General features: G+C 33.4%; 1 protein-coding gene across 15 annotated transcripts; it reads right to left on the bottom strand.

Moving 5' to 3' along the window:
* Positions 1 to 563: 563 nt before the first annotated feature.
* Positions 564 to 26,781, bottom strand: SMC5 (structural maintenance of chromosomes 5). 15 transcript variants are annotated; one of them, XM_089763743.1, is made up of 31 exons: positions 26,632 to 26,737; positions 26,503 to 26,536; positions 25,841 to 26,018; positions 25,614 to 25,767; positions 25,024 to 25,097; positions 22,893 to 23,042; positions 22,710 to 22,814; positions 22,488 to 22,633; positions 21,937 to 22,048; positions 21,677 to 21,832; positions 20,917 to 21,038; positions 20,682 to 20,826; positions 20,534 to 20,599; positions 13,164 to 13,292; positions 12,978 to 13,076; positions 12,667 to 12,838; positions 12,429 to 12,574; positions 12,166 to 12,229; positions 11,949 to 12,073; positions 11,635 to 11,757; positions 10,613 to 10,685; positions 9,872 to 9,975; positions 9,117 to 9,233; positions 8,967 to 9,044; positions 7,395 to 7,494; positions 7,262 to 7,316; positions 2,088 to 2,136; positions 1,901 to 1,988; positions 1,727 to 1,799; positions 997 to 1,100; positions 564 to 908 (listed from the first exon to the last, which is right to left on the bottom strand). In XM_089763743.1, the coding sequence occupies exons 3-31, from the start codon at positions 25,961 to 25,963 to the stop codon at positions 847 to 849; spliced, it is 3,114 nt and encodes a 1,037-aa protein (XP_089619869.1). In that variant the 5' UTR covers positions 25,964 to 26,018; positions 26,503 to 26,536; positions 26,632 to 26,737; the 3' UTR covers positions 564 to 846. The 15 variants fall into 15 exon arrangements, 9 of the variants coding, with proteins under 9 accessions (XP_089619869.1, XP_089619867.1, XP_022718608.2 ...); XR_016343561.1 differs by having other exon boundaries at positions 1,901 to 1,978; positions 26,503 to 26,781; XR_002688609.2 differs by having other exon boundaries at positions 1,901 to 1,978; positions 11,680 to 11,757; positions 26,503 to 26,781.
* Between the last annotated feature and the right edge of the window lie 1,005 nt (positions 26,782 to 27,786).

Raw genomic sequence — 27,786 nt, 5'->3', positions numbered from 1 at the left:
CCGGAAGCTCAGGTGACAGGTTTGAGTCTTAATTTATAGAATGACGTGCGCTTCTAGGTTGCTCGAGTGTTGTAACGGGAGTGTAAAAATGACCGTCCCTAGCATTCACACCTCAACAATGAACTATATAATATAAAAAGTCCGGGTAGAGGTTGATAATAATTCATGATTTTTTCCTTTACCTGTAACGCATCTTTTCTCCTTTACATACATTACCGACATCAACAAGAGAAGCGCGTACCGTGAGACAACCAGCCTACTTGCCAAGTTTAATGAGGTCAATGAACTTTTGTCTAAATAATAAACGTTCAACTTTTGAAAGATCACTCTTGCTTGCAAACCATTTTTTCATTAATGATGCAAGGGAAAGAAAGCACTGATACAAGGAGAATGTCAAATAGCATTGCGTATTCTTTGGGAAGAAAGAAATGATTGAATATGCTGAAATTTGAATTTTAAACTCTCAATATGCGCATCAAACAATAAAAAAAAATAACCAATATCTGAATGGGAGGGGTGGAGAAGTGATTGAGATCAGCAATGACTAATGAGAAACACAGAAGTAAAGAGCTGCAACCTTTGTGTTTGGTCCAACACAAACACACGGATTGTTCATTACTAATTACTATGACGACTTTGGAGCGTACAGAAGCCAACTTTACATGAAGCAAAAACATATACATTACAGACAGTAAAAATGAAGCAGAAATGTTTTCCCAAAAAGCTTCATTTTTTTTTTTTTGCTGCATATTCTAAAGAATGGATTGCAATCTGCTTTCCTCTCCCCTGTTCTATCCTATTTTGGGATTAATATTCTACATTGGCATCCTCAGCAGGGATGATATTTCAGCATCGATTTTGTTTCACTAACCCTGCAATGGTGGCCCAGCATTCTCCACTGCTCCAAACTGAATAAAACAACACATAAAGACATGCATAAGTTAAAAGTGTTCTGATATTATTTGAAAGCAGGCAATGCCTGGTGTGGTGTTTCACCTTTAGAGGGTGTCTCAATCCAAGGACCATTCATTATATTCAGAATGCTACATGCCTCGCTGTATTCCAGATTTGGTAGCAACTTTGGTGTAAGTAGGAAACACCTGCCACATTGTTTTAGAAAAAAAAAACAATTCATACCACTAGATAATATATATTTCTTAAACAACCTAAATTGAAAACAAAAACTCAGCTTCTACCAAACTGTAAAAACATCAGATAATTCATATATTTGGAACTAACAACAACACAACAACTAGAACATATTCCTTCGAACCAGTTAACATTTTGTGATCTACCTAACAAAGGAGAAGTTTACCATTCTACCCAAAAAGAGTAAGATAATTGGTAGAAGCTTGACTTTACAAATATATGAACCTATTTTTTATCATCCTCAACTCAATAAAGCATTAAGCCAAACTAGTTGGTTTGATCCTCTACATCAGTCCTCTTTTCAGTTGAGATTAAGGCCAACTTTTAGGAAAAAATTTTAGATAGGAGAATCAAGTTAACACTCACAATTTCATCAGTTTTAAACATCTGATTCTTAGCCTAATCCATTTCTTTGTTACCTATGCCGATCAGCCTCATGAGTACATTGATAGTAGAAAAATTCAGTTACAACTGCATTTATAACATGAGCTGTTTAACCACTAGCCAAATCATGTCAACAAACTAGGGAGTTACAAACAGAAAAGAAATAACATTTCCTGCTAATGTTAGTTCTTACTGTGGGGTGTTTGGTTGGGTGGCAGCTCTTACTAATTGCTGAAACATCTTTCTTTCATTTATGGGGTCCATTCCTGGGAGAAGGGAAGAAGAAGAAAGAAGAAAAATCAACCATAAGGATTTTCATGCAGTACATATCTGTAACATGCAATTGTATAAGTCGATTCATGCTTACCTTGGTTAATCTCATCAACCACCCTAAAGGGGCAATTAGTGAGATCTTGAAGAGAAACAAGATAAAGAATAGTTGAAACTGAACGTTCCTACAAAGAGGAAATTTAAAAATGCAGAAAAAAAAAAAAAAAAAAAAAAAAGCTTTTCCAAATCGCATTCATGAATTAAAAGAATTTGAATTTGAGTACCCCTCCCGATTGATGGTGAGCACTGAGAACTTGAAGTTGACCAGCTTGCCTGATGGACAACACAAAAAAAAATCAAGAACAAGCATTAATCATTCAGAGACATAAATTGCATATGAAATTCAACATGGTGAAAAAGCAAACATAGTCTAGGAATCATCATATATTATATAACAAAAAGTAGTGAAATGACACTCAGGACATATAACTTACACTACACCTAGACAAATAAATAAAACAGAAGCAAACTTCTCTCACCTTACAAATTATTTAGATAAGGGAAATATACAGAACCAGTCTAAAAAAATTCATGTTTGACAAATTTATACTCTATAAAAGGGCACAGTTTAACTCTAATATTTTATGGATGAGCAAGGATAATGCTAGAGTCATTCCGTTTTCATTCTGTTTGCAGTATATAAATATAATACTGCAATCACAATTTCAACTGAAAATGTCCTTTTTATCTAATATGTCTAATACAACTAAATCGCACTAGAGTTGTATTTATTTGATTAACAATGAGAGACATAGATTAGGAATTATCCAGTCAGCCTCATCTCTACCAGTCAGGAAAGCATCTCAGATTTTTAAGCAATAGTGACCTCAATGAGAAATATGTGTTGGAGAATAGATTCCCAAGCAGCAAAAATGACAACGTTTAACATTCAAAACACTAAATCTCTTCAAGTTGCATTAGGGCCTTAAATGTTCAAAACATTAACCTTCAAGACATATTTCATTCAGCTATTTTATAACCTTATAACCAGACATCAAGAAGCTAAAAGCACACAAATAGCAAATGATGTCATCCATTAATTTAGTGCTATTTATGGATTGCATACAATCTGTCAATACTGCAAAGATCTCCCATTAAACAAAGCTTTTCTATACAAAAGTATTTTATTTGAATTGTAAATTTTAATTGGTCCCACATAGCAGACACATCTCAGACGTCACTCCAAAACTGAAAACAGCCAAATCTCATATTTTATTTTAAATAAAGTGAAAACCTGATCCCATACCAAATGATATTGTCATTGTAGGAGAACACTTATTTACAGCTGGTTGTAATCTTGTAATCTGTATATTTATATTTGTATCTCTAGAATTAAGTATTTGTATCCCTAGAATTAAGGAAAATTTAGTTTCCTAGTTTAACCCCTAGTTAGTTGCATATAAACCTAAGATTCTTGTATAATTCAAAATAAGCAGTTTTTCAATATACATTCAGTTTCCACATGGTATCAGAGCTTTAGGCTCTTCTTGGGAAGCAAAGTTTTCAGCCTTCATTGCTGACTTTTTTAGGCCTTCATTGTCGAATCCTGTTTAGGCCTTCATTGTCGAATCCTTTCAAAGAAAGATATCACTATCACCCAATTTGAGGAAATGTTAACTGAAAAAATCACTGGAGTACTACAGATGTCTCAGAAACAAGGAGAGTTCAACAGGGAAGAGATTGAAAAGTTGAGAAACTTATTGAAAATCCTTGAAAAGCCTACTATGGTATGTTCATTGGGTAAAGTTTCTAGTTCAGGTAAAGCTTCTGATTCTCATGGATTAAATGTCTCGGCTAAGCCTATTACGAGTTCTTGGGTCATTGACTCAGGACCCACAGACCACATGACACATTCCCCACAAAAGTGTAGTACATATAACTTGTGTCCTAGTAATAAGAAAATTGTTGTTGCTGATGGTTCACTTACCACAGTGGCAGAATTAGGAGATGTTCAAGTTAATCCCTCGTTTGTTCTCAAAAATGTTCATGTTCCTGGATTGTCTACTAATCTGATATCTATACAAAAACTTACCAGAGATATGAATTGCAATGTAACTTTTTATCCCTCTTATTGTGAATTTCAGGACCAGAGTTCGGGGAAGATTATTGGACTTGCTAAAGAGAATGATGGACTATACTATCTTGAGACATCAAATAACACAAGTAGTATCAAAAATAGTTTACCTTTGTCATTTCTTTCTGAAAAATCTTCCAATAAAGACAAAATCCGGCTTTATCATTTTCGTCTTGGACATCCTTCTTTTGAAACATTGAGAAACATGTTTCCTTCTTTGTTCAAAGAATTAAATGTTGAAGATTTTCATTGTGATATTTGCGAATTTGCAAAACATAGACGTATGTCTTTTTCAATCAGTAACAAAAGAAGTTCTACTCCATTTTACTTGATTCATAGTGACATTTGGAGTCCCTCTACAATTCCTAATATTTTTGGTGCGAGATGGTTTGTTTCATTCATAGATGATTGTACTAGGGTCTCTTCGATTTTTTTACTTAAATCCAAATCAGATGTGACTAATGTGTTTTTAAGCTTCCAAAACATGATCCAAAATCAATTTGGAGTAAGAATCAAGAGATTTAGGTCTGATAATAAAAGAGACTACTCCAACCACAGTCTATCCACCTATTTCCAAAAAGAGGGGATTATCCATGAGTCATCTTGTGTTAATACTCCACAACATAATGGAGTGACAGAGAGGAAAAACAATCATTTACTAGCCACAACCCGAGCCTTTCTTTTTCAAGCAAATGTACCTAAATCTTATTGAGGGGAAGCTGTTCTCACTGCCACACACATTATAAATAGGTTACCTTCAAGAGTTTTGGGATTTAAAACTCCTATGGAACTACTCTCAAAATCTTATCCCAACCTCAATACCACAAACAATCTCACACCTAGGATATTTGGTTGTACATCATTTGCTCATGTTCACAGTCATAACAGAGGAAAGTTGGATCCAAGAGTGATTAAGTGTATTTTTGTGGGGTATTCTTCAACTCAAAAAGGATATAAGTGCTATCATCCTCCTACCAAAAAATTTTTGTGTCTACAGATGTCACTTTTGAAAAAAATAAACCATTTTTTACTCAACCTTATCTTCAGGGGGAGACTTCATTCATGGAAGATACGGATAAAGACTTCTTTTTGCTTGATTTGCCCCCTTCTTCAACATTTACACCCATTAATTCTTCTGAGTCGAAACCTGTTTCTGCTGAGCCCAAGTCAAACACTGAATTTGCGTCTGAACCCATTCCAAATACGGAAGATGTGACAAAGGATAATATTGTTCTTGATTCTATGAAGGAATTACAGGTATACTCAAGAAAGAAAGTTTCAGATCCTGAACCAATGCCAGTCCAAGAACCTGATCCTAACTCTGAAAATAAGGTAACTACAGTTTTTGACTCTGTTTCTCAAAATGAGCATGAATCTCCTAAAACTATAACTAGTGATTATGATTTGCCTATTGCCATTAGAAAAGAAACCAGAGAATGTACCAAGCATCCACTATACCCAATATCTAATTTTGTGTCATTTGAAAAATTCTCACCATCCCACAAAAATTTTCTTGTGAGCCTAAACGCTATTTCTATTCCAACTACATTATCCGAGGCATTATCCAATGAGAAATGGAGGCAAGCCATGAAAATAGAAATGGAGGCCTTAGAGAAAAATCAGACATGAAAACTGGTAGAGTTGCCTAAAGGAAAAAATCCAGTGGGGTGTAAATGGGTTTTTATTGTAAAATACAAGGCAAATGGTACTGTTGAAAGGTATAAAGCCAGGTTAGTAGTTAAGAGCTACACTCAAACCTATGGAGTAGATTACCAGGAAACCTTTGCTCCAGTTGCCAAGATGAATACAGTTAGGATTTTGTTATCATTGGCTGCAAATTACAATTGGCAGCCTCAACAATTTGATGTAAAGAATGCTTTTTTACATGGTGATTTGGAAGAAGAGATATATATGAAGGTTCCACCGGGATTCGGAGGTCATCTAGAAGCAAACAAAGTATGCAGGCTAAAAAGGCTTTATATGGCCTTAAATAGTCTCCTAGAGCATGGTTCGAGAGATTTGCCAAAGTGATGCTAGCAATGGGATATAAACAGAGTCAAGGAGATCACACATTGTTTATCAAGCACTCTGATTCAAGGAGAGTAACAATTCTATTAGTGTATGTTGATGATATAATTGTAACTGGAGATGATGAACAAGAGAGAGAATCTCTAAAACAGTGTTTGGCTAGAGAATTTGAGATAAAAGAGCTAGGGAGATTGAAGTACTTCCTAGGAATTGAAATAGCTCACTCACGGCATGGTATTTTTATCTCACAACAAAAATATGTGATGGATCTTCTGAAAGAAACTGGGAAGCTTGCATATAAACCTACAAATACCCCTATAGATCCTAATCATAAAATTGGAGAAGCTAATAAAGATGCTGCTGTAAATAGAGAGATGTACCAAAGATTAGTTGGAAGACTCATTTATCTCTCACATATTAGACCTGATATAGCATATGCTGTGAGTGTGGTAAGTCAATCTATGCATAGTCCTAAAGAAGTGCACCTACAGGCTGTCTACCGTATATTGCACTATTTGAAAGTCAATCCTGGGAGAGGTATCTTATTCAAAAGAAATTCGGGGTTAGTTCTAGAAGCATATACAGATGCTGATTATGCAGGTTCAGTAACTGATAGAAGATCCACCTCAGGCTACTGCACTTTCATAGGTGGTAATATTGTGACTTGGAGGAGTAAAAAACAGAATGTGGTGGCAAGATCAAGTGCTGAAGCAGAGTTCAGAGCAATGGCTCAAGGAATTTGTGAACTACTATGGTTAAAGATTATCCTAGAAGACTTGAAGATCAAGTGGGATGGACCAATGAGACTCTACTGTGATAACAAGTCTGCAATAAGCATTGCACACAATCCTGTGCAACATGACAAAACAAAACACATTGAAGTAGACCGGTATTTCATAAAGGAGAAACTAGACAATGGGTTGATTTGTACACCTTATGTATCAACCAAGGATCAACTTGCAGATGTGTTGACTAAAGGTCTCAGCAGTGCAACATTTCAAGAAATTATTTCCAAGCTGGGAATGGAAAACACCTATTCACCAGCTTGAGGGGGAGTGTGGGAAAACACTTATTTACAGCTGGTTGTAATCTTGTAATCTATATATTTATATTTGTATCTCTAGAATTAAGTATTTGTATCCCTAGAATTAAGGAAGATTTAGTTTCCTAGTTTAACCCCTAGTTAGTTGTATATAAACCTAAGATTCTTGTATAATTCAAAATAAGCAGTTTTTCAATATACATTCAGTTTCCACAGTCATATTGGTGACATACATAACAAGTTCAGAAACCCACCTGAACTTCACTTTTACAAGTACTCCAAATTGATCAAAATCCATGTCATGCTCATCTGAAAGAAAACAATAAATCAGAACAGGAAGCCACAGCTCAGCATGTAGTTAACTTTCTAAAAGGTAATAACATATACCCAATGAAACTTCTCCTGCAACTGCCATCTCTTGGAAGTTACGACTGAAAGTTTCATTTATCTGACTAACAAGATTTCTCAACGTTGGAAGCCAATTTCCCTGCATGTACAGTGACAAGATCCAGGTATTAAACAAATTTGAAACCAATATCAGTACTAAGCAGAAACAGTGGTTCAGGCACCAAATGGTTTTAGAATTCAGAGAGGAATAAGTAGTCAACAGAAACAACACTACCAAGCCTTTTCCCACAAGGCAGGGTGCATGATAAGCCTCCAAAGCTTGATTAGATTACTAAAGCGAAGTCGATAATGGATTCATGGGGAAAAAATATTAACTTGAAGTTTCCAGGATTTCTCTTTTATGCTTTCCAACAAATCTTAATCATTACCAAGAGAGCTTTAAAACAGGCAAATTCATGAGCAAATGAAAGAGAATATTTGCAGAAGGAAAAGAACAAGGCTCCTTTTGCTACTTGTTTTTTGCTATCTGCTTCCACTTCATTAAGAGTTGCTGAAAAGCAAATGCAAATGATAATTAAAATGTTACATACAAAGATAAATTTTCAAAATAAAAGTAACATCATGCTTTTTCTGGTACTGGTAAAATCCTGTTCTAATATTTAGAAAACTTTTTTTTTGCCGATAATATATAGAAAACTTTAGTTTTATATTTTGAAGGACTATAAATTTTATTCATCCAAAGAAGCAAGATACCTTGTCATAGAAGATTATAAGTATTTTTAAGGGTAAAATCCTAAACAAAAAAGCCCCTATACTACAAAAGATCATGATAAATTCTTATCCCTTTATCACGTTTAAATAAGCCATTAAAGTGTTCCTTTTCACTATACAAGCCCTTTTTGGGTGGAATCTGTCAGTAGACATGGATATCATTTAACTCCTTGACTCACTGGCATTTATAAGACACAAAAAAATAACACATCGCAATAATGAACATTTAACATAGTAAAAAAATGCCCAATGATAAATAAAATTTTCAGTTTTTAAGGGAAAAAAGGTTAAAAAGTAAATATAATTATCAAATGATCTTATCAAAAAAAATCGTCAAACAGTCAAAACACAAGAAATTCAAATCCCCCCAAATCCTTAACTCTCTGGATCTCTCTTGCTGAAACTAGAATAAGAGAGAAGAAAGAAGAAAACAAACAGAAAGAGAAAAGTCTAATGAAGAAGAATAGTGTTAGATGTTAGGGCACATTGATAGACAGAATGAAAGTTTTGAGTACTGCATTGAACTTTTTTTGGTATAGGTACCACATTAGATAAGTGCCTTATACATTTTCCTATACCATAAGAAACAAAATGGGACATTATACCAAAATAGAAAACCACATGCAGGAGAGGAAACAGTTGGAAAGAGGAGGTGAGAAATGTCATAGAAAGCCAACTATCAAGTCACTTTTACACACACATTCCAAATGAGGCATGTCTCTTTTTCAAGCCTCACATGATCACAGTAATCATTACCACAACTAGGAAGCAGTAATATTATCTACTTTCATAATGCAACAAGTCATATTTACAACAAGAAAACCATAAGACTTCTCTCACCTTCAGGGCATCTATCTCAGCTAAGCACCTTTGTAGTTCCTTATTATCTGCATCTAGTTTGGCAGAAATGGCTTCTATCTGTCACATATGCAAATATGGATGAGATTTTAGTAACACACCAAAAAAAAAAAGAAGATAATACAAAAGTACCTGATGCTGACGATCTTCATATTCCTGCAGTATGTTCCGGTTCAGGAAAACAATAGAATTGGCTTGAGAAATATTGTCTTGTATAGCAGCCTCCAATTCCTCAATTGTAGTTGGCATCTTTAGGTAAACATGGAAGAATTAATAAAATGAAAAGATCCAAAGAACAAAAAGCACAATGACTTCAATTTGAACTGATGATACAAACTAGTCTGAAAAAGGTTTTTGAAACAAACATTTGGCACATATTAACATTACATTTGGAACACATAAGAAGAATCTTGATCATTTATATCCTATTTTAAGGTAAAGCCAGAAAACAGTAAAATCCATATTACCCAACTCATCATCAAATCTAATGACAGAACAACAAAAACAATTTTGTTGATTGCAAATTTCAACCCCAATCCATGTCAATCAACCTTGATACACACAAAAGGCTAGCTAAGGACCAATTACATATGCACATATAGTTTACTAGTTAGCCCACATTCTCCTGGGATCAGTTTCAAAAAATATATATATTCTCCTGGGATTGAGCCAAACTTGCTGCTTAATTGTCCAGCACAGTTGCTTTTATATGGATTCAGTCCATTCATGTCCGGAATCACAATAGTGAATTTGTGAAGAATTTAACACAGTAGATGAGTGAAGCTCACTCATCCAAATTTGTAAGCCAGGAAAATAGGTGCTCATAACAAATTCAAAGGGAATAATATATTTTTATGGTTCTACTTCAACTCAAAACAAAAACAAACCTCAAGAAATAACTTTTCAAGTTCAGGAGTAATGATGGCAATTGATTCAGCATGCCTCTTGGCAGCTGAGAGTTGTTGAGAATAACCCTTTACATCATTTTCACCTAATCAAGAAAATTGGGAAAAGTCAGTTTTTGGAAAATAATATTGCATAAAATAAAAAATCCCAGGCAATTCTTGAATATATCATTCCTGTATATCCTAGTATAATAAATATGTAAATCATAGGTTTCAGATTTTCAGTCAACGACATGCACATCAGGATCATATAAACTAGAAAGTACATAGGATTTAAAATATAAAAAATGCTTATACTCGGGAAAAGAAACTGTATATACTGAAATTCATATAACAAGAACAACAAATTAAGCATTTTCCTACTTGAGGGGGACACATTGAAATCCCATCAATTGAAAAAAATTAAATACTCCACCCAAAGAACCCATCCCTTAAACATTTACATTAGCTTTAACTCTGCAAAGAAATGCATTTAAATAAATCTTTTCCAAAAATAAGAAGCAAGACAGTTCTGAAAATTAAATTTGTAGCAACAAACGAACCTGGAACTATTTTTAGAAACCTATAAACCCTGGAAAAAAAGACTGTTCTGTATAATAAATGTACAAGGCAAACCAAAACACAATCCACCTTGACAAGCTTCTATGAAGAGATGAAACAAAAATTACAATTAAAGAGTCTAGATTATAAAACTAAAAATAAATAAATAAACAAATAACTCACAGAACTGCAAGTTCAGTGATGCCTGGTGAGCAAACTTCTCGTGCTCCTTGAGATTGACTTCCATGTCTCTAATCTATAACATTGCAAAGCCAGCAAAAACCAGAGATTGATGAATCAGAAATACCAAATTATTCAATTAATAACTTATGCCTGCATTCATTGAACCTTAAAAAAAGTTTCATTCTCATCCATGACAAATAAAAAAAGGAAGTTCAAAATTTTTGTTCATGAGTTTGTAGAAGTGCTGATGTGAAACAGACATTAGAGAATTGACAAAAATTGCCACATCAACTCCACATGCCACATGTCAAAAGTAGAATAGGCAGAAATCCAGACAGCCTTCTATTGACTAAAAATACAAAAACATAGGAAGAAAGAGATGGAGGGAGGAGAGAGAATGGGAAGAGAGAAACAATGGTGAATGGAAGTACTGAATGTAGCCATTCAATGCCAATCTGAGCACTGGACAACTGAACCCAGCACTAGAGACAAACAGAGAATAAGAAACACATAGAAATTGTAAAGAGAGAAAGGGAAGAAAGAAACATTGGGGAGGGGAAGTACTGAATAGAGCCATCTGATCCTGGCCTGTTGTAAGCAAGATCCAATGATGAGACAGATAAACCGGTAAAGAGATTCAATCAAGAGAGAGAGAGAGAGAGAGAGAGAGGGATGAAGAGAGAAACAATGGCCAAACAAAAGAAAGAAAAAATAAGGAAAGATGAGAAGCTGGCTAGCTCCCAGACAATGGTGGCTGGGCCAAGGAAGGAGACTAGGAGACGGAGAGGGAGGTCAGTGAGAGAGTAGGGAGTTAAAATTGATAAAGAAAATGAAAAAATAAATAGAAAAAATTATAAGTACATACAAGGATGCCATGTGGTCAAACCATGGCGATGACATGGCAGATTGTCAAGTTTGCTCTGATGACTGATGGATAGATAATTTTGACACATTTTAAAAAGGACATGACAGTTTTGTCACAGATGAAAATAAACTTTGTAAAAGGTTCATGAATTACCCACCCAATAGGAAAGAAAGTTACTCTTGCATATTTCACCAAAGAATACCTTAGCATCATATTCAATGGAGACCATGTGTTTTTCAGCAAAACTCCATTTGCTGGAAACAGCTTCAACAAGCAAATCCTATTAAAACAAAACAATGAAAGAACTAAGAATATAAGAACCAAGTAAATGAGTAAATGCACTAATACTACATTACTATGCATGCCAATTAATAACTTGTTTTCTGACACAAGTTCCAGTTATTGTCTGCAAAGTAAAATAATAACATGAAACAAGCATCACAAAACATGAGCTTTGAAAAGCATCTTCACCTTAATTTTAATTGCATGTTTGAACCTCTCAACATTGGATCTCGTAGCTTGGTCAATGAGCTTAGCCACAGCTGTTTCCAAGTCACCACCTTTCTCCAAAGATACTAATTTTCTTTTCCTTTGTTCTACAGTTACATTTGTAGGAACATTTATTTAAATAAATGATGAGAAGGAACAAGAAACTCTCTACAGCAACCAATGAAACTACAGAACTTACCAACACAGCTTTCCATTTCTTTCCGTTTTTTCATCTCCCTTCTTCCAGTTTCAACCATCTCCTCCTGCAGAGAGTATGAATTAGATGTATGTAGGAAGATGAGCACTACAAGACAATGCTACCTTTAAGATTCAGTGTCATTCCAAGTCATGCATACAAAATAACAACATAAAGCAAAACAAAAAACAAGTTCATATGTCAGCATATAACATTCAGTTAAAATTAAAGAAAAAAAAAAGGAAACTCTTATTCTTTTAGCATACACGCTGTTTCTGAAGTTTGGCGGCTTCATCTTCAAACAATCTTTGCTGAATCTGAAGTGATTTTATGCCTTCCTCCATATCGGCAACAGAGTTTTCAAGTTCATTCTTTCTAGACCTTAGTTTTTCAATTTCCCCACTATCCAAACCTTAAAAAAAAAAAAGGAAGAAGAGTAAGCAGCTCAGAAAATTCCAAGTTAGGATTTAAGGTCAATATAGAGAAGGGTTAGTAAGGAAATACCACACAGTAGAAGACGTGAATCACGAACAGGTTCTACTTGTGCTGATTTTTCATTGTCACCATATCTAGAAACAGACCAATGATAGTGGTTTTGTGGAGTCCAAAAATCTAAAATTCCCAATTTTTTTGCAACATCATCAGCCTTCTTATCAGTTTTGTCTGACCCAATATGCTAATGGAAGCAAGTGAAAGCAAGAAAAAAGGATCAGATATCAAAGTCTAAATACTTTCAGAAATTATATCTTCAAATTCAGCTGAAATATATATATATATATAGACATATATGTTGACCAAGGAAGTTTAAGGCATACTGAATGCTCCAGACCAAACTGTGATGTCAAAACCTCCTTTACAGCAGTGGGGGCATCAAAAACTTGGTCGAGCCGGGAGTAGATGCCAAGTTCACGCATCTGCTCAATTAGCAAGAAAACACATACAAATTAAGTTGATGGATATGCTTGGATGAAATATTGAATTGGGCCATCGGTGAGAAATACCTGGTTAGAAATTTCAAAGGGTGCTTTCCTACCAGATTCATCTCTTACATAATTTAGAATGGGAACATCAAATGGCTGTAGGTTTTTTACCAGAAAATCCCTATCACCAGAATCTTGAGTAATGAAAGACTGAAATCAAAGAAAAGTAAGCATAATAAACAGATGATCATTATTTCCTATAAATGGTAAAAGTCAAATTTAACATCATGTGTTGAAACTTTTGTCTAGATAAGTAAGGCAGTAATTTAAGGAGAAAAAAGAAAACAAAACACAAGATGAGTACGGAAACCAGATAAAAGATATCCTAACTACATAACCCATAAAGAAAAGAAGGAAAGCAAGAAAGAAAGAGAAATGAAGTTCTATGATAGGAACCATGAAAATTGGAGCAGTAGTACAATATTTCAGAACCAAAGAAATTTTTTTTTTTGAGCAAGCAGTTTTTATAAATTTTGCAACAAAATTTGCATTATGCATACCTTACAATGTCTAGCGTTGGAAAAATCTAGAGAGAATCATGCAAGTCAAAATCAACCAAATGATAAACACAAAGAAATCTGATCCTAAATCTGTTATTTCATTAAGCATATATCACAACATTGAATGTGAGCACCATCTGTATGAACCATCTGCTAACTATAAATCACATCATTTAACGCATAGACTAACATGCTAACTAACAATAGACATGAGAATGTTGACAACAAGTGTGACAGTTGAAAGTCTTGTGCTAGGTGTAGTCTACCAGACTTTACATGAGAATGCACCCATGTAACCTCTGCCAAAATCTTGAATTCTTAAAAATACATCCACTTATTTCCACCAACTCTGATACATGGACTTACCGAAATGGCTCACCGTACCAATGTCATGTACGAAATATGTGTCTAATACAAGTTTAAACATTTGGATGCTTCCTTTCACCCTCTGTCTAGTTGTAGCAAATGAAAGAAAAAGACGACGAAGGAGAGGAGAGAAATCAATGCTACCATCATGGGTATGGAGAGAGAAAGGAGAAAGAACATTCGGAAGATTACAAAAAGAGAGAAGAAAGAAATCAATGACACAAAAAAGTAGAAAAATGAGGGTAAAAAAATAGAAAGAAACAAGGATGAACATGCCGAATGAAGTGATAAAGGTGGCTGGTGACAGCTTGTCCAGAATCTGCAGGTGTGTAGAAGGAATAAGAGAAACATTCTAGTGCACCTAAGGAGGAGCAGAAAAAAATGGGGCTTTCGCATGGGCTGGGTTTTGGGACTTAAGCCCATAAAGGTGATTTTTTATTTTGGCTGAAATTACTAAAGCATTAGTAAAAGTATTACAAATAAATGGGTTTGAATTTAAACATAATAGAAAAATATGTAATTATTTTTTATGAAAAATTATTTAAAATTAATACTCTGTTAAAAATAAATTAAATTGATGAAACAATGAAATCTTATTTTTATATATTTGAATATATATAATAGATGTGTCCATGTATACGAAACCTAGTATTGCATCCATTTTTGCTGACTACATGAGTCCAAAACTTTCAACAAAAGACAAGTCAGTCGCTTAGATACATACCAATGTTTGACAGTCATAACCGAGTCCATGTAACTTAGTCTACCAAAGGACTTATCAGATAGCCTAATCAGAAATTCTGCTCAAATAGCAAACTCACTATTTTTCATGCTCAAATGACATAAAGCTATTTTTCTAATGATTGTGCTATTCTATATACTGCTAGGCCTAAAAACGAAATGCTGTATTCATTGAACAGTTCATGAACTAGCTCAATTGGAGCTTGTTCATAGTCATCTGTGAAGCTTAACAAACAACTTTGAACAATCTTTTCATCTCATCTATGCAGCTTAGCAATCAAGTTTGAACAATATTGTATCTCAATTAACAAGAGAACAGAATTTGAACATCAGTAAGCTCAGTTCGTTTATGTTCATGTACAAGCTCAATACACCATCAACAAACAAACTCAAAGATAAGCTCAACGAAAGTTTGTTTTATTCTTATCAAGTTGACTCTTTAAGCATTAATATATTTCACAATTCAAATCATGATTTAATATTTATATTATTTTAAAATAGACATAACATGATTAATAATCATCCATTATTTTTTTAAAAAAAATATCATTGCAGGATAAATTTGTTATGTGCTTAAAAATGGAGGCATTGTAAGTTTTAAGACAGTGAAAAGAAAGAAAAGTTCTCTCCCCTGACAATCCCACATCACGAGTTGAAACAAGTCGAAGGGGGAGGCTGCATCTATAAATAAGCCAAAGTTTGAAGGGCTACCGCACATGCAGGACCACGCAATATTAAGTCAAGGGCCATTTTGGCCCATGATATCTGGCTTACCATTGGTGAGCTACAGTTGGACTTTTAATCCTTTATATTATGAGCTTCAAGCCATTGTTTTGGCTTAAGCCAAGAGCTTGGTATGGGCTCATGTTTGGCTTAGAGCTCCCATTACTAAGCTGAGCCAAGTTCAAAACTTTTTTAAGCTCTACTTGAGTTGGATTTGACTTATTTAAATTTAGCCAAGCTGAGCCTCAACAAGGCAACTCGTTTTGGCTCAATCATTTACTGCCCTACATAATGCATTTTGGCCATCAAGGAAAGCTTCAGAAGAAAGCATCAATATGCAACCCTTTGCATTCATGAAAATATAGTATGTTTTTGGGGCCATGAATGCACATTGTGTGGAAAAACTAAAAAAAACAACAATATGGAAAACTTAAGAGTAAAACTGAATGTATATTAAAAAACTACTCATAAAGAATTATACAAGCACCTTAGGTTTATATACAAATAACTAGTGGGTAAACTAGGAAACTAAATCCTCCTAAAACTGATCCTATAATTGAAGGATTGTCTATCCTAATTTTTTATCCTCAATTTTAGAGATACAGACACTTAATTCTAGAGATACAAATATAAATATATAGATTACAAGATTACTACTAACTACAAATAAGTGTTTTCCCACACTCCCCCTTAAGCTGGTGAATAGGTGTTTTCCATTCCCAGCTTGAAAATAATTTCTTCAAATGTTGCACTGCTGAGACCTTTAGTCAACACATCTATAAGTTGACCCTTAGTTGATACATACGATATACAAATCAACCCACCATCTAGTTTCTCCTTTATGAAATGTCGGTTTACTTCGATGTGTTTTGTTTTGTCATATTGCACAGGATTATGTGCAATGCTTATTGTAAACTTGTTATCACAATAGAGTCTCATTGGTCCATCCCACTTGATCTTCAAGTCTTCTAGGATAATCTTTAATCATAGTAGTTCACAAATTCCATAAGTCATTGCTCTGAACTCTACTTCAGCACTTGATCTTGCCATCACATTTTGTTTTTTACTCCCCCAAGTCACAAGATTACCGACTAGAAAAGGGCAATAACTTGAGGTGAATTTTCTATCAGTTACTGAACCTGTATAATCAGCATCTATATATGCCTCTAGAACCAGTCCCAAATTTCTTTTGCATAAGATACCTCTCCTAAGATTGGCTTTCAAATAGTGCAATACATGGTAGACAACCTGTAGGTACACTTCTTTAGGACTATGCATAAATTGACTCATGACACTCACAGTATATGCTATATCAGGTCTAATATGTGAGAGATAAATGAGTTTCAACTAATCTCTAGTACATCTCTCTATCTACAGCAGCATCTTCATCAGCTTTTTCTAAGTTTATGATTAAGATCTATAGGAGTATTTACAGGTTTACATGCGAGCTTCCCAATTTCCTTTAAAAGATCCATCATATATTTCTGTTGTGAGATGAAAATATCATGCCATGAGTGAGCTACTTCAATTCCTAGGAAGTATTTCAATCTCCCTAGCTCTTTTATCTCAAATTCTTTAGCCAAATACCGTTTTAAAGATTCTCTCTTTTTCATCATCTCCGATTACAATTATATCATCAATAAACACTAATAAAACTGTGACTCTCCCTAAATCAGACTGCTTGATAAACAATATATGATCTCCTTGACTCTGCTTATACCCCATTGCTAGCATCACTTTGGCAAATCTCCCAAACCAAGCCCTAGAAGACTATTTAAAGCCATATAAAGCCTTTTTTAGCTTGCATACTTTGCTTCTAGATGACCTCCAAATCCCAGTGGAACCTTCATATATATTTCTTCTTTCAAATCACCATGTAAAAAAGTATTCTTTACATCAAATTATTGAAGTTGCCAATTGTAATTTGCAACTAATGATAACAAAAATCCTAACTATATTCATCTTGGAAACTAGAGCAAAAGTTTCCTAATAACCACTCCATAAGTTTAAGTGTAGCCTTAGCCACCAACCTGGCTTTATACCTTTCAACACTACCATCGCTCTTGTATTTTATAGTGAAAACCCATTTACACCCAACTAAATTTTTTCCTTCAGGCAACTCTACCAGTTCCCATGTCTTATTTGTCTTAAGGCCTCCATTTCTATTTTCATGGCTTGTCTCCATTTTTCACTGGATAATGCCTCAAATAATGTAGTTGGAATAGACAGTGTTTAGGCTCACAAGAAAATTTTTGTGGGATGGTGAGAATATTTTAAATGACACAAAATTGGGTATAGTGGATGCTTAGTACATTCTCTGGTTACTTTCCTAATGGCAATAGGCAACTCATAATCACTAGTTATAGTTTTAGGATATTCATACTCACTTTGAGAAACAGAGTCAAAAGACTATAGTTATCTCATTTCCAAAGTTAAGATCAGGTTCTTGGACTTGCATTGGTTCATGATCTAGAACTTTCCTTCTTAAGTGCACCTGTAATTTCTTCATAGAATCAAGAACAATAATATCCTTTGTCACATCTTTTGTGTTTGGAATGGGTTTAGACTCAAATTCAGTATTTAACTTGGATTCAAAAGAAACAAGTTTTGACTCAAAAAGATTAATGAGTGAAAAAGTTAAAGAGGAGGACAAATCAAGCAAAAAGAAATCTTTATCCTTATTTCCATGAATGAAGTCTCCCCCCAAAGATAAAAGTAAAAAATGGTTTACTTTCTTCAAAAGTGACATATGCAAACACATAATTTTTTGGTAAGAAGATGATAGCACTTATACCCTTTTTGAGTTGATGAATACCCTACAAAAATGCACTTAATTGCTCTAGGATCCGACTTCCCCCTATTATGACTGTAAACATGAACAAATGATGTACAACCAAATATCCTAGAGGTGAGATTGTTTGTGGTATTAAAGTTTGTATAAAATTATGAAATTAGTTTCATAAGAGTTTTAAATCCCAAAACCTTTGAAGGTAAGCTATATATAATATGTGTAGCAGTGAGAACAACTTCCCCCGAATAGGATTTGGGTACGTTTGCTTGAAAAAGTAAAGCTCGGATTGTGGCTAGTAAATGACTATTTTTCCTCTCTACCACTCCATTTTACTATGAAGTATTAACATAAGATGACTCATGGACAATCCCCTCCTTTCGAAAATAAGTAAATAAACTCTGGTTAAAATAATCTCTTGCGTCATCAGACCTAAATCTCTGATTTTCACTGCAAATTATTCTGAATCATGTTTTGAAAGCTTAAAAACACATTATTCACATCTGATTTGGATTTAAGTAAAAATATCCAAGAAACCTCAATACCATCTATGAAAGAAACAAACCACCTTACATCAGAAATATTAATAATTGTAAAGGGACCCCATATGTCACTATAAATCAAATAAAAAGAGTAGAACTTTTATTGCTAAATAGAAAAGACACACGTCTATGCTTTGCAAGTTCACAAACATCACAATTTTTTACATTTAATCCTATGAATAAGAAGGAAACATGTTTTTCAAAGTTCCTAAAGAAAGATGTCCACGATGAAAATGATAAAGCCAGATTTTGTCTTTATTAGTAGATTTTTCAAAAAGAAATGACAAAGGTAAACTATTTTTGATATTATTTATGTTGTTTGATGTCTCAAGATAGTATAGTCCATCCTTCTCCTTAGCAAGTCCAATCCTCTTTCCCGAACTCTGATTCTAAAATTCACAATATGAGGGGTAAAAAGTCACTTTGCAATTTATGTCTCTAGTAAGTTTTTGTATAAATATCATATTAGTAGACAATCTAGGAACATGAAAAACATTTTTAAGAACAAACAATAGATTAATTTGAACATCTCCTAATCCTATCACTATAGTGAGTGAACCATCTGCAACAACAATTTTCTTATGGTATATGTACTAAACTTCTGTGAGAAATATGTCATATGGTCTATAGCTCCTGAGTCAATGACCCAAGAACTCATAATAGATTTAACCGAGACATTTAATTCATGAGAACTAGAAGTTTTACCTGAACTAGAGACCTTACCCAAATAACATACCCCAGTAAGCTTTTCAAGAGTATTCAATAGGCTTCTTAGTTTCTCAATCTCTTCTTTGTCTAACTCTCTTTGTTCCCAAGACTTTTGTAGTACTCCGGTGATTTTACCAATTTCACTTCTTCAAATCAAGTAGTAGTGACAGATTCTGCTATCTCTGGCATGGTTATCTTTCTCAGGACTGAAACAAATCTTGATAATAAAGTTTTCACCAAAGACGTTTCTAAGCAATGAAGGCCAAAGAAAGAAAAAATAAGACTGAATGATTTAACAAGATTTGGCTATGAAGGCCTGAAATAGAATTTAACAATGAAGGCTGAAAAAATTTTCTTCCCAAGAAAAGTCTAAAGCTCTGATACCATGTGAAAAAACTAAGAAATAACACTGTGTGAAAAACTTAAGAGTAAAACTAAATGTATATTAAAAAACTGCTCATGAAGAATTATACAAGCACTTTAAGTTTCTATACAACTAACTAGTGGGTAAACTAAGAAACTAAATCTTCCTAAAACTGATCCTATAATTGAGGGATTGTCTATCCTAATTTTTTGTCCTTAATTTTAGGGATACAAATACTTAATTCTAGAGATACAAATATAAATATACAAATTACAACCAGCTGTAAATAAGTGTTTTCCCACACACTGCACTCTATTTCTTAAGCTTCTTTGTTTTAAATTAGTCAAAATTTTAATGCAGAAGATCTCGACTATTCCTACCAGGTCTTTTACCCATCATTTTCTTGTCAACTTCCTTGCATAACTAAGGACTCTGGAGAGTGAAAAAAACCAATTGCTCTGTGCAGCATTAATAAACCTCATACAAACTAAGAATATGTTAAAAGCAAAAGAAGCAACTAGGACTCTTAGCCTCTACTTGGACATAAATAAACTCACAATGAACAGCATGCAATTTTGTAACCTCTACTTGTTATTGTTATATATAAGAAATATTACCAAAAAAAAGGAGGAAAAGAAAAGAACAATGTTAGAGCATACCCTCCAAATGTAGTGAGAAACATGACCTTCCAAGAAGTTAGCATGGACCTTATTTGACACATTCACCTAAGTTTTGCATTTACACAGTAAACAAAAACAGCTGTATTATTAGTAACAAAGACAATAATCTGAACTATGAAACACGTACCTCAAGCAAAACAGGGCCATAAACGTCCTTGTTCAATTCATCACGATGCTGTTCCAACCACCGATAAGCATCAACTATCTTTTCTGCACCAGATTTCTGTAAAGCATGTAGAAGTTTGTTGTTTGTATTCTCCATATCTTTCAAACTGCAAAAATTGGAAATATCAAAGAAATCAACAAAAGATTCAAATATTTTCAAAAGCATATAAACAGAACTTTGACCGTTTAAACATTACCTATCAACACAGTTCCTCAGGGCTGTTTTCATTTGGCCTAGAGAATTTTCCTTCTCCTTCTTCTGCTGCATCTTTTGATGAGCAGAAGAAGTTAACTCCACAATTTGACTTTTTAATCTCTCCTGGCAAAAAGAAGTTTGCTCAACATCAGAGGGCAAGATGTCAAAATTGCCAAAAATATACAGCAAATGAACATCAGTAAAATATTTTGACCAAAGAAAAACATTATGCTAAATTATCCTACAGAATTCTTCTAAGCCAATACACATGGATAATGTCTTCTAATTATAATCTCAGTTCTATAACATAATAAATTAATACTCCCTATGTCACAAAAAGAAAAATTAGTTCATCTTACCAATTTGGATGAAATGTTTCCCCAATAACCAAAAGTAGATAACCATTTATTCTTCATTTTACTATGCATGCACCATTTATTCTTCATTTTACTATGCATGTATCATTTATTCTTCATTTTACTATGCATGCATTCACTATATTATCAATCATCACAAAAAGACAAAAAATAATCAACTATTGAAGGCAAAAGATAAAATCATGCAAAAACCAACTATATCACTCGAATTTTGTGCTTATAATAGGAGATTTATACTTTGGGAATATCTTTCAAAAACAGATAAATATAAGTCTTTATGTATTAATCAATGTTTACAACCATTTTATGCAGTACCAAGCTACCTCAAGGATTGCAAAGAAGTAATAATAATAATAATAATAAACGCCAATAAATATGACTTACAATTTCCTCCTTAGGAGGCTCATATGTAGGCAAGTTCTGAAGATCCTCTTCAGCAGCAGCAAGTTTCTTTTTAGCCTCTAAAATACTTTGTTTGCGAGAGTCTTCTTCTCTCCTCAAATCTTCCACTTCCTTATATTTACCTCGCGCTTGGACTGCCTAAAAGTGTGTAATTGACTCATTAAATCAACATAAATGATTCAACCATTCATGTGATTACATATAAAAAGCTAACAGCAAAAGATATAACGAGTTCAACACACCGCCTCATTCTCTTTTTGTAGAAGATTGATCCGTTTCTTAATATTTTCATTCATGAGATTGCTAATGTGTTTACATTTATCATCCAGCTTCACTTTCTCCTGCTTTTGTTTTCTGCAACCATTAATTTACTGATTAAATATTTTCACTATAATTAGAGGAAATATAGCAATAAACAAGATGCACAAAGGAAGGACAAAAACCAAGCAAGCAGACATGAAAATCTTCAGGATCAAGATTCAAAGTATTTAGCTATAATTTTATAAAGAATGTCGATTAACAAAACAAAACTGTGATCATTTAGTTGATTTATTGATCACCATTCTTCATAAAAACATCAGATTGACATTCTAACAGAAGGAAAATAATTGAAACGGAAACTTATAAATTTTAAGGCTGAAATGCAGCTTCAGTTAAATGTACAATGTGTATAAATGGAAGTGAACAGCAATCCACAGCAAAAGTTGTATCACTTATCGAGCAATATATTTTGCATAGGAGGACAAATAATACATAAGTTATTAATACAATCAGAAGAACCAAATTATCATACTCAATGGGTGCCTTGAGTACATTCAGTTTCTTTGCAGCTTCATCCAACTTCTTCTTGGCATCTTTTTCCCTCTTTTGGGCTTCCAAGTATTCAGTCTTCTTCATATCATACTTCAGCCAAGGCAATTTCTTTTTCATAGAATCAACCTAAAATTTACCAAAAGAAAGGCATGAGTATGTTATGGAGTACCTAAGGTAATTATAAATAAGACAACTTGCAAACCTTTTCTAGAAGTTCGTCTCTTTGGCGAACACGCTCAACATCTTTTTCTTGCTCAGCATTAAGGGTTATCAGCTGTTTCAAACTTTCTCCCATAGTTTCTACAGCCTATAATAAATTGGCTGAAGTTCAAACACATTGCTTTATAAAATCAATGTCATCAGAAAAATAACAGTTTGAACTCACTTTTTGATATCTTTTTAGTTCACGGCTTTTTTCAACAAGAGCACAATGTTGTACTGGAAGTTGAGGATCACCAACAGCTTTTTCAGTCTCTTCCAGGAGCTGGATGGGAGTTAATTTGGCAAACTCACAGACCCTGTCTTGTGGTAAGAACTATGCCAGAAAAGAACCACATCACCACCAACACCCCCCCCCAAAAAAAAAAAAAGAAAAAGAGTAACATAAAGAGATTGAATGCTAAAGAAAATAATGTACGGAGAAAGAAAAGAAGAAAAAAACAGGTACTTGCAATTGCAGAACAAAAATACTAATTACATCCCATCCAAGACAAAACTAAAACTTCAAAATCCAGATATCAATAACCAAAGTACAAGATTAGAGAAGGAAATATAAACCTGTATGCAGCGAAGTGTATATCCCAAACTAGTTAGAAATACCAATATCCATTGATCTTACCTATTTCTAAAATTTCAATAAAAAACCTTATTTGGCATCCACTAATATCCACTACAAATATGATATGGTAGGAAAAAAACAAGGGAGGGCAAAAAGGGACACAGAGAGAGAGAGAGGAGAAAGACATAATGTAAATCACAACCATACTGCATCCACTAAAAAGCATGATAATAAACCAAAGCAGACAGAATGGACATCAAAGTCTTAATGACTATATATTTTGGTTTAAGACTGAGCGCTGATCATTTCATATTTTAAATGTTATAGAGGCTGCTGTTCATTAAAGCCTGATGGTAAACAAATGTATAAAGTGCAAAGCTGAACCTCTCTAGCTTGGATATTAAGTCCATGGCTCAATTCACTTGATGCCAAAAAAGCTGAAAGTTAGGAACACAATGGGACACTCTTTTAAAGATTCTATGCAGGTAGAACCTGCATGAGATAATGATCTATTCCAACCTATAGGTCTTTCATTTGGCTCTATGTTCAGCAACTTTTTTTTTGCTTCTGGAGCAACCTCAAGCAGAGAAACAATATTGCAATATCCATACGACCATATTCTTCCTCCTGTATAGACATCAAAAGCCTAGGATTCGTTGGCAAATCTTGCAAAAGGCAGATTCTAAGACAGCCCATTTTTTCCCTGAATTCTTCTACGGTTTTCCTATAGAAAACACTCTGTAAAGCTTTTATCAAACTACTGAATCAATAAACCAACCATGTTAAGTTTGACACTTTACAATATTTTAAGATATCATTTTAAAAAGTAAATATTTTAAGATATCATTTTAAAAAGTAAACAAAGGAAAATATTAGTTAAAATTAAAAACAAAAATCATAACTATCACCGGTCCATTTCCAGATTTTTTCTTCCCATGACAAAAAGATCAGTGTTGCATCCTGCCAATATTTTAAAACTAAAAACACTGGACAAACAAAAAAAAAAATGAAAAGAAGAAACACAGTTGGCTAGAAAATTTTGTGGATTATCTTTAATATGCTTCAAACATATAATTTTGTCAACAAACATTTAAGAGCTGTCTTCATTAGATTGCATAATGTCTTCCAAAATCAAGAATCATCAGAATTAACTAAATTCATTATCTGTTAAGGCCCAATGTTTCCTTCACTTCAATCTTTCAACAAAAAATTGCCAACAAACTATTTTACCCAATATTTTATTCTTGTAAAGAGTGTTTACGTTTTCCATTTCTTGACCTATAAGAAAATAGCTGATAAAATAAATCAATAACCAAAAAAACGGAAGGGATACTTAAGCCAGGTGCGCTTTTTACACACCTTTTGCCTCAAAAGGCAGCCAGTTGATTAAGAGCCCCTCATCCAAAGGGCTGTGAAGCAGTTTGCTTTATTTATACCTTAGCACCTAGGCACGCACCTTGATAACAGTGGACAAGAGCAACTAAAGATATTTACAGTGAACATCTCCCAAAAATATTGAATTACACATAAGCTTGTCTTTCCCAAGTGAAAAGTATATAACAGGCAAATTTGATATGAAACTATTAGGCAAGCAAGTACAGATAAAACAAGCTCGGTTGACTATACGCTCAAAATCACCAAATAAAATGCTATGTCACACACAAGCACCTGATATGCAAATTCAGTTATGTGAGTCAAGAAAGATAACGCATTTACTTCACAAACTATAGGAACTCACTTGGGTCAAATTGTTGACTTGTATGTTGAATTTTCGAATAACTTCTAATATCTCTCTTTTGGGAACAGATTTGCCTGAAATCAACAAGTAAAACCATATTACACTTTTTTTTCTCAATTTTTCCTTCTTTCTAATAAGCAGAATGCTAAATCAATCCTGTAACACCGGTAGGTAACTTCTTTCCATATATAGAGGAAAAGAGATTTCCAAGCAACTAATCTATAAAAAAACTGGGACACACACAAAGTAAAACAGTAGACGAAAAATATGTACACAAGATGACAGGAAAGCCCTGGAGAAAAACACCTGGAACACGTTAAATGCAAGGTAACAAAAAATTACTAACCACAAAATTTAACTAAAAAAATCATGTTAGTCACAGGCCAACCTACAAAAAGTGGACAGAAAATTCCATGCTATGCAAAATTCTCATTTACGAGAAACAAGAGGTAAGCACAAGTAGCTCCTAGAGTTGACTTTACAGCCCCACGATTTCAATCAAATGTAACCATGATAAATAAAATATTCCATGATTGACCAAAACTATTGTAATGGAGAATGATTGCCATATCGAGAATTTAAAATCTAACCATTGTACAACCACTCCGACTTGTTCCGTGTATCTATTTTACGAACAATGGGGATCTGCTCCTCCTTCGTGTACCCCCTCAAGGTAATCTTAATATACCCCGACTCTTCCCCACGCTTAACATATGCTCCAATATTTGTGGCCCTCCCGAGCAGCTGCACAAAATCAAACACCGTCAGTCTTATACCGTCTACAAAATACAAGCTATAGAATCAACCAAATACCAACCTGAGGTTCACCGCCGAGACAAAGTGCGATGGCACATACAAGAGAACTCTTACCGGAACCGTTTGGCCCTATGACAAGGTTTAATCGTGGTCCAGGTTTGCAAACCAAGTGATTGAAGGTCATGAAATTATAGAGCTCAATCTCAGTGATATTTCCAGGCAGATAGTCATCTTTACCCCTGAAAGAAAAAAAAAAGTAAAAATCCATTCAGCCTATTACATGATTGCTCAAAAATATGATAATGAAAAATATATTAATGAAACAAAAAATTTCCAGGTCCTTTTTTTCTCGCAATTGCCCGTCTTCACCCCCCCCCGACCCACCCACATTTTCTAAGGAAACAAACAGAGCAAAAAAAGGTGAAAAATCCAAAAATATTTAACTGTATCTCCTCTTATCACCAACAAACCAAAATTCAAAGTGAAAGTCTTGATTTTTCTCTCAACCCAATCGTCCGTTTTCCCCCACATTTTCCCGTGCTTTTTCGGTAACAAATCGTGACATTGAAAATCGCTCAAAAGAAAGGATAAAGGAAAACTTTTTCTTAAAAAACCCTAATTTTCGACCCCCGTGAGAATAAACCAACTAATCAACATTAAAAGCAAAAAAGCAAAAAAAAAAAAAAAAAAGAGAGAAGAGAAAAGTTGTGAGAGTGTGTAGACCTTGAAATTTTGGGGCGTTTGACGCGAGGTTCCTCCATTGGCAAAACAAGAAACAACAAATTGAACAGTCAGTTGCAATTATAACGGTGATTTTAGGCAAGGGGAATTTAGGAAAATTTAAAAACCAATTAAAATCCTAGCAGATGATAGGATTGGATCAGATCAATAGCTCATGGAATTGGATAAACCCTAATTTCCGAGAGTGAGAGAGTCTAGGAATGGCGGGAAACTAATAAGCCGACAGGAAGGTAGCCTTTTATGTGCCAAATTTTTTTACATACGACAAATATTTATCGCTCGCAGCCATCCATGTGCAAGATAAATTTTACTCATGTCTTTTTTACAGTGCTGACTTGATCCCTTGGACTGCGACGTGACACTTTCATATTTTCCTTTTTTGGATTTTTTTTAATTTTTTTAATTTTTAAGTATTTAATAAATATTTTTTACATTTATAAAAAAATATTTTTATGCATGAAATCTACTTATAATATGTTTTTGTATTTTATTTTTTACATTTTTTACTTTTTAAAAGCAATTAGTAATTTTTAAAATTACAAACAAAAATATATTTTTTTAAAGATTTTATTTTTTATTTATAACAAAGTTTTCTTTATGATTTACTTTTTATTTTTTTACTTTTTTCTTTAAAAAATATTTAATAAAATTTTTTTTAATTTTATTTTTTTACCCACTTGATAAAATGGTATATCACGTATTTATTTTTTTAATTTTCTTTTCTTTTTTTAATGCTTTTATAATTAAATTAATTTTATGAAAAAAATCAATGGAAATGTTTCCGTAGCATTCTTTTTTTCTTTTTTTTCACATTTTTTATTAAATAAATTTTACAACAAATGTACCAATTGATAAGAATATCAAAATAATTTTAATTCAATCAATTTTGATCAATTCTAATCTAATATGGGCATTTTTTTAAGTTGAAATTGAATTAAGATAGTCAAAATCTTTTTAAAAAAATAAGATCAGAATGAAAACGTATTTAAAATAATTTCTCTTGACTCATTCTAGATATATATAAATATATATTTTATTAATAATTTTATTTTTTATATACATCATATTAATAAAATTATTATTTGATGTTTTAATTGATAAAATTAATATTTTAAACTTAACGGGATATACAGGCGTCACTCTTTATAAGTATTTTGTTTTTTTTTTGTTTTCTTTTTTTCTTTATTTTGACTTTTTTTATTTTTCCAATTTCTTTTTTTTGCCTTTATTTTTCTAATTAGATGAAATTTATAAGAAAAAAATCAA

The sequence above is a fragment of the Durio zibethinus genome, chromosome 7 (genome assembly GCF_047325235.1).
Source record: "Durio zibethinus cultivar Kanyao isolate XHJ-2024 chromosome 7, ASM4732523v1, whole genome shotgun sequence".
In the NCBI taxonomy this organism is placed as follows: Eukaryota; Viridiplantae; Streptophyta; class Magnoliopsida; order Malvales; family Malvaceae; genus Durio; species Durio zibethinus.
This window is presented reverse-complemented; position numbering and strand designations above follow the sequence as displayed.